The sequence below is a fragment of the Natator depressus genome, chromosome 8 (genome assembly GCF_965152275.1).
Source record: "Natator depressus isolate rNatDep1 chromosome 8, rNatDep2.hap1, whole genome shotgun sequence".
Taxonomy (NCBI): Eukaryota; Metazoa; Chordata; order Testudines; family Cheloniidae; genus Natator; species Natator depressus.
The window spans coordinates 106,992,567-107,000,320 of NC_134241.1; the positions used below are offsets into that span (position 1 = coordinate 106,992,567).

Consider the following 7,754-nt stretch of genomic DNA (forward strand, 5'->3'; position numbering starts at 1 on the left):
CCTCACAGCCTTCATGGCTAAATAAAGTAAGTGCTCTCTGAAAAACATTGAGGTCTTTGTTAAGTTAACAGATAGGCTCAACCCTGAAATCACTAAAGTGTTTCACAAAGTTTGGACTAAGTTGTCAGCTTGGGCCAAGGCATGTATCAATAATTTGGCCTTTCAAAGAACTCAATATAAACACAGCTTATATCAATATGGGACTCCCACCCACAGCATGGTGAGTTGGCACTCAGGGTTCCAGCCCTAGCGGGGGGAAACGAGGCTCAGGGCTTCTGACCTGCAGCGGCGAGATTTGCCGCAGGACGGATGAAATTAAGCAATGGGCTAGATCTGGCCCACACGTTCCCCACCCCTGCCCTAACCCATCCACCCACACCTGAACCTCCTGCCCCTGCTTCAGTCCAGCTTCCCCAACCATGCCCTAGGCCCACCCAGTCTGCCCTCCTCCATACAAGGGACTCTTCCCCGCCCTCCTCCACCATATGCACTATGGCCAACCCCATACAGGGGTGATGTGTACCTTAACTATTCACTTCCTGCATTTCAGATGTTTAAATCTGCATTACCTTCAGGCTCCGTCCCCAGATCCCAGCTCACATGTTAAGTAAGATGGGGCTCGGACACCTGCTGAGGGAAGGGCCCCTCATATCCCAGCTCCCATGGAGGGGCAGGGTGGGGAACTTGGACACAGCAAGAGGGACAGGGCTCCCCAGATCCCAGGACACAGAGGCCAGGGAGAGGAGCTCAGATCTTTGCAGAGGGATAAGGCTCCCCTAGATCTCAGCACCCATGGAAGGGGAGAATTCAGAGCTAACAAGCCACTCCCTAACCCCCGCCCCAACTTCCTCTGCTACTCCTCACATTGCCCAATCCTTTCTATCCTCCCCTTTTTCCCACTCCTTCTTCCTTGAGTTCCCCAACCTCTCTTCTCTCCCCTATCACCTATCTCCATAATATCCCCATCCCTCAACACAGACCCAAAGTCCTCTCCCCCTATTCCAGACTACTCTTCCCACACCTAATCACCTTCCCTTCCCAGCAAGCATTCACATGTGTAATTTATTTTCTTTTCAGGAATAGTTAAAGCACGTTCTGAATTATATGCTATACTAAGATTACATGTCTCCAACATTAAAACAAACAAACAAACAAAAAAACCACTTGACAGAGAGGACTTTACCAGAATGTTTACAGTTCATTATCAGATTTCTTTGTCCAGAGTAGGGTTTCAAACTTCAAAGTTCCAAGAATCTGTGCACTATGAAATGCTTTTTTCAGGGGGCTTTATCTTGGGAATACCTTGCTCAATCCCCAGTTTGGACCACTAACCCTACATTATACTCCTATGCAGCATAGCAAATTTCAAGACAGTCCATTTAAAGGTGGATTTTAGAGCACTTGGAAAAGTCATCCTTTAAAAACAAAGCATTCTGTAACCTTAACTATAGAAGAGGTGGTGCACTGCTATAGTATTGTATAAAATTAATCATCAGCAACTGCTGCTGTATCCAGATCCCTAGAACAGGATAATGCTGATGTGGGGCACTTTTTCTTTTCTTTTTTTTAAAAAGGAAAGACGGATGGAAGGGGCTCTACACATCCATCTGCAGCATATGAGGTTTGGAGAGGTGTGAAGTTGCCCATCATCTTGGAGCTTGTCTATTGTGGCGTTTTCATGCCATAGAGGGTGTAATTTCTAAAGTACACCATGGAGATGAATGCAGCCTGAAACAAATAGCTCTAAGATACGTGAACTGCCCCTCCAGCCCCCAGTACACACACAGGAGGGGAGAATGACAGGTGCTCCCTGCTTCAATCTCTCTCACATGCCCTACCACCATGTCATCCTTCATCGCTGCCTTACACACACCCTTTACCTGAGCCTTCAACTCCTTCCCCTCCTGCCCTTTATTCCCTTCCCTTTAATCCACATTTTCCTCAGTTGGGCTCCAAGCCCCTGTTCTTTCCCACCCCTCTGCTCCAAGCATATGCATGTGTAATTTGTCATCTTTTCAAAAATAGTTTGATCACCTTCTGAATTTCATTACATTCTTTCCCACACAGCTCCCCTCCCTTCCACCCCTCCCCAAAAGCATGTTTTTATTTCTGATGTCTGCCCAAGGGTGGATTTGGATTTACAGTGGCTGTGTGTTGCTCAGGTTCAATGGCCACAACATTTGCCCTTAAGTCACATGTGTCCTGTGAGCTGTGGCTGGCTGTGAAGTCTCTTGTGCTCTCTGCCCATATGCAGTGTAATCAATTCAGTGTATTAGCTTTAGGAATGTTAAGCCTGAACTTAAATTGAGAGCCTTACTCTGTCTAATTTTCTGAATTTTGCTCCCCCAAAGGCTTAGGGGAGGAATGCATTCTCTGCAGGGTAACTCACAAGCAAGTGAGACCATTCTGCCAGGCTTCCAGTTGAAACTAGACAAATTCAGATGGAAAGAGGGATTTTGGACAGAGAGAGAAATTAACCATTGGAACAATTTACCAAGGGTCGAAGGATTTTCCATCACTGACAATTTTCAAATCAAGATTGGCTGTTTTTCAAAAAGACCTGCTCTAGAAATTATTCCTGCCTTATACAGGAGTTCAGAATAAATTATCACAATGGTCCCTTCTGGCCTTAGAATCTATGAATAATAATTAGTCCATAAAAAATGTTAAACATTACCACATACATAGTTAAGCAATCAAGTCAGGATATAGCAGTTAGTTGCATATAAACATCTTAATTCTGTACCCTTGTGCATAGGCTTTGACAGACTAATCACATGCTATTTATGTGTATATAAATCTCCCCACTGTGTTTTCCACTGAATGCGTCCGATGAAGTGAGCTGTAGCTCACAAAAGCTTATGCTCAAATAAATTTGTTAGTCTCTAAGGTGCCACAAGTACTCCTTTTCTTTTTGTTAATCTAGTTCACCCAAATAAGAATTTTGACTATCAGCATTGATTCAGTTATACAGTAACAACATACCCACCAAATTTCTCTGACTAGCATTTTAAAGCTATACCTTGATACTGACCTCAGCAACATTCCCATCTATGTGCAATCGTTAGCTGTGTTATATGTACATGTGGAAAGTCTGAGGTTAGCAAGTCTGCCAAAAGATACACCTCTCCTGGCCAAATGTGGCTCTGCTGAGGCCTGCCTCAGTTTCACCTTAATTTGGTCTCCCTTTAAAAATGTCAACACAGGCCAGCTATTCAAAACATTCCCGCTTCTTAGGTCCAATTTATTATATCTTTCAAAAGAAAGTCTTTCCAAAGAAAACTCAAACCTTCAAAGTCATCATCCCTGTTTCAACTGGGCCCAGTTCCTCTTCCTCTCTTTAATAATTAATTTCTTTCACCCCAGTCCCAACCTAGGCACAGCCTCTCCTCTCTGAGGGTCTGTCTTCCTGCTTTCCCAGCACCACTTGCCTAAAGACTGGCCTTCTCCACAGGCCTTCCCAGCTGGTGCTTTCCCTCTGCTGACTCGAGGCCCTGGGGTGCCCTCCTTAGTCTCTGAAGTTCAAACTTCTCAAAGGCAGCACTATATGGAAAAAAAATAAAGGGAGTTGTGACACTTGTCTCATGTCTGCTGGGCTCTTAAAGACAGAGAGGTGCATCAGAAAATTCACCAAGACATCATGAGCTCCTTAGACAACTCAGATGTTCTAAACCAGGGGCAGGCAAACGTTTTGGCCTGAGGGCCGCATCTGGGTATGGAAATTGTATGGCAGGCCATGAATGCCTGGTGGGGGAGGGGGACTGTATGGGGTGTAGCATGGGAGAGCTCTATAAGGGATGTTACCGAGGTGGGGAGAGGGGGGCTCTAAGGGGTGGTACCGGGGACTCCTAGGGGCCCTGCTGGCAGTGACACCAAGGCAGGAGTACCAGGTACCGCCATGGGTGGAGGCATTCTAGCTGGGACGGGTGTAGCCCCTGGGTGGTTTCGAGGCTCTCGAGGGTGGGGCCGTAGGAGACCAGGAGGGGACTGGGTGCACTGCCGTGTGTGTGGGGGCTGTTCTGATCCCAGAAACAGCACAGTGAAGTCGCACCGTCGCAGTGTGGCTCTGCGTGCCAGAAGATGATGCTCATCAAGGGAATTGTGAGTCAGGGGCTGGGGAGTGCTGTGCAAGTGAAGAGGGGCAAGCCTCCAACCCTGCTCCCCAGTGGGTGGAACAAGCCCCTGACCCCACTCCCCAGTGGGAGCTTGAGGGCCGGATAAAAGTGTCTCACGGGCCAGAAGCAGCCCGCAGGCCATAGTTTTCCCACTCCTGTGCTAAACTATTTGGGAGTAAAATATCCAAAGGCCCACACATTAGGAGCTATGATACTGCTTGGATAATTCCTTTGTCCTGGGGCCTGGGTCATACACTCTTCTCATCCCCACCTCCTCAAGGCACTAAAATGTTATGCAACATTATCCTTTCCAGTTAATCCAGCTGGAAAATAAGAATTGTTATAGGTACACTGTCTTGTTCATAGGGTTTCAGAGTAGCAGCCGTGTTAGTCTGTAGCCGCAAAAAGAAAAGGAGGACTTGTGGCACCTTAGAGACTAACCAATTTATTTGAGCATAAGCTTTCGTGAGCTACAGCTCACTTCATCGGATACGTGTAGCTTTTGACACGGTCTCCCACAATATTCTTGCCAGCAAGTTAAAGAAGTATGGGCTGGATGAATGGACTATAAGGTGGATAGAAAGTTGGCTAGATTGTCGGGCTCAACAGGTAGTGATCAATGGCTCCATGTCTAGTTGGCAGCTGGTATCAAGTGGAATGCCCCAAGGGTCGGTCCTGGGGCCGGTTTTGTTCAATATCTTCATAAATGTTCTGGAGGATGGTGTGGATTGCACCCTCAGCAAGTTTGCAGATGACACTAAACTGAGAGGAGAGGTAGATACGCTGGAGGGTAGGGATAGGATACAGAGGGCCCTAGACAAATTAGAGGATTGGGCCAAAAGAAATCTAATGAGGTTCAACAAGCACAAGTGCAGAGTCCTGCACTTAGGATGGAAGAATCCCATGCACCGCTATAGACTAGGGACCAAATGGCTCGGCAGCAGTTCTGCAGAAAAGGACCTAGGGGTTACAGTGGACAAGAAGCTGGATATGAGTCAACAGTGTGCCCTTGTTGCCAAGAAGGCCAATGCATTTTGGGATGTATAGGTAGGGGCATTGCCAGCAGATCGAGGGACGTGATTGTTCCCCTCTATTCGACATTGGTGAGGCCTCATCTGGAGTACTGTGTCCAGTTTTGGGCCCCACACTACAAGAAGGATGTGGAAAAATTGGAAAGAGTCCAGCGGAGGGCAACAAAAATGATTAGGGGACTGGAACACATGACTTATGAGGAGAGGCTCAGAGAACTGGGATTGTTTAGTCTGCGGAAGAGAAGAATGAGGGGGGATTTGATAGCTGCTTTCAACTACCTGAAAGGGGGTTCCAAAGAGGATGGATCGAGACTGTTCTCAGTGGTAGCTGATGACAGAACAAGGAGTAATGGTCTCAAGTTGCAGTGGGGGAGGTTTAGGTTGGATATTAGGAAAAACTTTTTCACTAGGAGGGTGGTGAAACACTGGACTGCGTTACCTAGGGAGGTGGTGGAATCTCCTTCCTTAGATATTTTTAAGGTCAGGCTTGACAAAGCCCTGGCTGGGATGATTTAGTTGCGGATTGGTCCTGCTTTGAGCAGGGGGTTGGACTAGATGACCTCCTGAGGTCCCTTCCAACCCTGATATTCTATGATTCTATGAAATAAATTTGTTAGTCTCTAAGTTGCCACAAGTACTCCTTTTCTGTCTTGTTCATAGTTGCTGTGCAGCTACCACCTTGCATTTCCAGTGTTTCTAATCTTTTTCAGGAGTCTTTTTTTAACTGCCCAATAAAGTTCAATTTTTTTCACATACATGCTTTATTTTATTTTACAAAATGGAAATGATTTCTAATCTGTCTCATTTATCTGATAATTACTTCCTTATCTAATTATCTCAACAGCTGTTCAGAGGCTACTTACCATCCGCAGGCTCTTCTATGTTATCATGCCAAGACATTGGCTTCCTGGTGATAGTGTGAACTGGGGAGAAATGTGATGATGCAGGCGAGTTGGTATTATGGAATCAATATTACAGGCAGTTTCAGGTAAAGCACTAGCTCCCCCTATCCTGCCTCCTGCCAGCTCACTTAGGCTGTTAAGGAGAAGAGAGACTACAGATTGGAAAAGGAGCACTGGTTAATGTCGTCACTTGATTGCTCCTGGGAACTGAAGGGAATCAGCTTTGGCACCACGGGACCCTGGCACTAGGTGTTTGTGAGCAGAGAGCAGAGTTCATCCACCGATTTGTCAGGTTCCTAAACTGTGACCTGCAGGCCACTTGCTGGAAGAGCACAGAGTTCTGGCTGACTACATGGGGCTAGTTCCTCCTTGTTTCTAGCTGCTAAATAGCATTTAAACCCCAACACATATACAAATCCAAACATTACTTTCCCATGTCAGTATGGGCAGTGGGTATAAGAGGCTTGGGAAGACTAAGCCTCTCCAAACGGGGCAAGAAATGCCAGACGCAGTGCACCTCCCCTTGGAGGAGCAGTGACCCACTGCCTTTGGAGCACTGCCTCTGGAAGCTCCAGAGAAGTGGGGGAGCCATTGGTGCTCTGACTATGACCCCGCCCACATGCTGCCCCGAAGCCCCACTCCCATGGGGCCTCTTCGCCCTGAGGCCCTGCGCTCGCCCCCCCTCCCCCCCCCGCACCTGCTGCTTGCACCTCTCCATGGAAGGAGGTGGAGATGTGCGGGCGGGGCAGGAGGCAGGGCCACGGTCCAGGCACCCTCACACTTCTAGGGAGCTTCTGGCACTTGCACCCAGCCTCCCCAAACACAAGAGTCACGCACTACTTATGCATGTCAACAATTGCTGTAGTTGCCACAAGGATATTACATGACTGTGAATAGGAGGGTCGGAAACTGGAGCCTGGCCAGCGGATAGGGAGGACCTTCTGTCTAGGGCCTCCATCCCATCTTGCCCCAGCTTTGTGACCCCAGGCCACCACTGCCAGTTCCAGACCTGCTCCCATATACCCCAATCTTAAACTGGCCACGTGGGCTGCCTCACAACTTCAAGTTAGCCATACCCTGGGCCCTGTCTCTCGTGTCTGAGTGAGTCGGCCATGTTCACCAAGCACGGTCTTACCCCAAGAGAGCAGACTGGCCCCCCCGGCCCCCCGATTCACTTGGTGGAGTCAATCCCGTACTCTGTCATGGCCCTCCTACATCTTGCCCCCTTGCCTCCCCCCTCCCGTCTCGCCTCGTTTGAGGGGGTGGCCCCCTTGCCTCCCTTCTCAAAGGGGATTTGTACTCCCCCATCCGGTCTCACTCTGTTTCAGCGGGTAGGCCGCTTTCTCCCGCCTCACCCCGTTTGAGGGGGTTGACCCCGTACTCCGTGTGCAGTTTCTGGCACCGCAGCTCCTTCCGGACGGTCTCGCAGAAAATCTGGTTCTGATGCACCAGGTCGGGCGGCTCCTTCTCGCGGCCCCGCGCCGCCATGGCCGGCCCCGCTCCCGGGAAGCTGGGAACGCAGCGCGGCGAATTCTCAGCGACTACGTTTGTTTCATTCTTGTTTCCTAGCAACGGCGCTTCGCCCCCAATCCTTGGTCAGACGCAGAGGACTCGCTGATTGGTACGGTTCAGACCACGCCCCTCGATCAGCAAAGCCCCGCCCCCAGTCCCAATTGGCTCTCGAGTTAAAAGTCCCGTTGCTGATT

At 48.8% G+C, this 7,754-nt stretch overlaps 1 protein-coding gene across 1 annotated transcript in view; it reads right to left on the reverse strand.

Moving 5' to 3' along the window:
• The window catches only part of CFAP144 (cilia and flagella associated protein 144), a 16,550-nt gene extending 8,932 nt beyond the window's left edge, over positions 1 to 7,618 (reverse strand). The window contains exons 1-2 of the mRNA XM_074961966.1: positions 7,404 to 7,618; positions 6,010 to 6,069 (exon numbers count right to left, since the gene is read on the reverse strand). Coding sequence (XP_074818067.1) covers positions 6,010 to 6,069; positions 7,404 to 7,536 — 193 coding nt within the window. The 5' untranslated portion in view covers positions 7,537 to 7,618. The remainder of the gene's footprint in view (positions 1 to 6,009; positions 6,070 to 7,403) is intronic.
• Between the last annotated feature and the right edge of the window lie 136 nt (positions 7,619 to 7,754).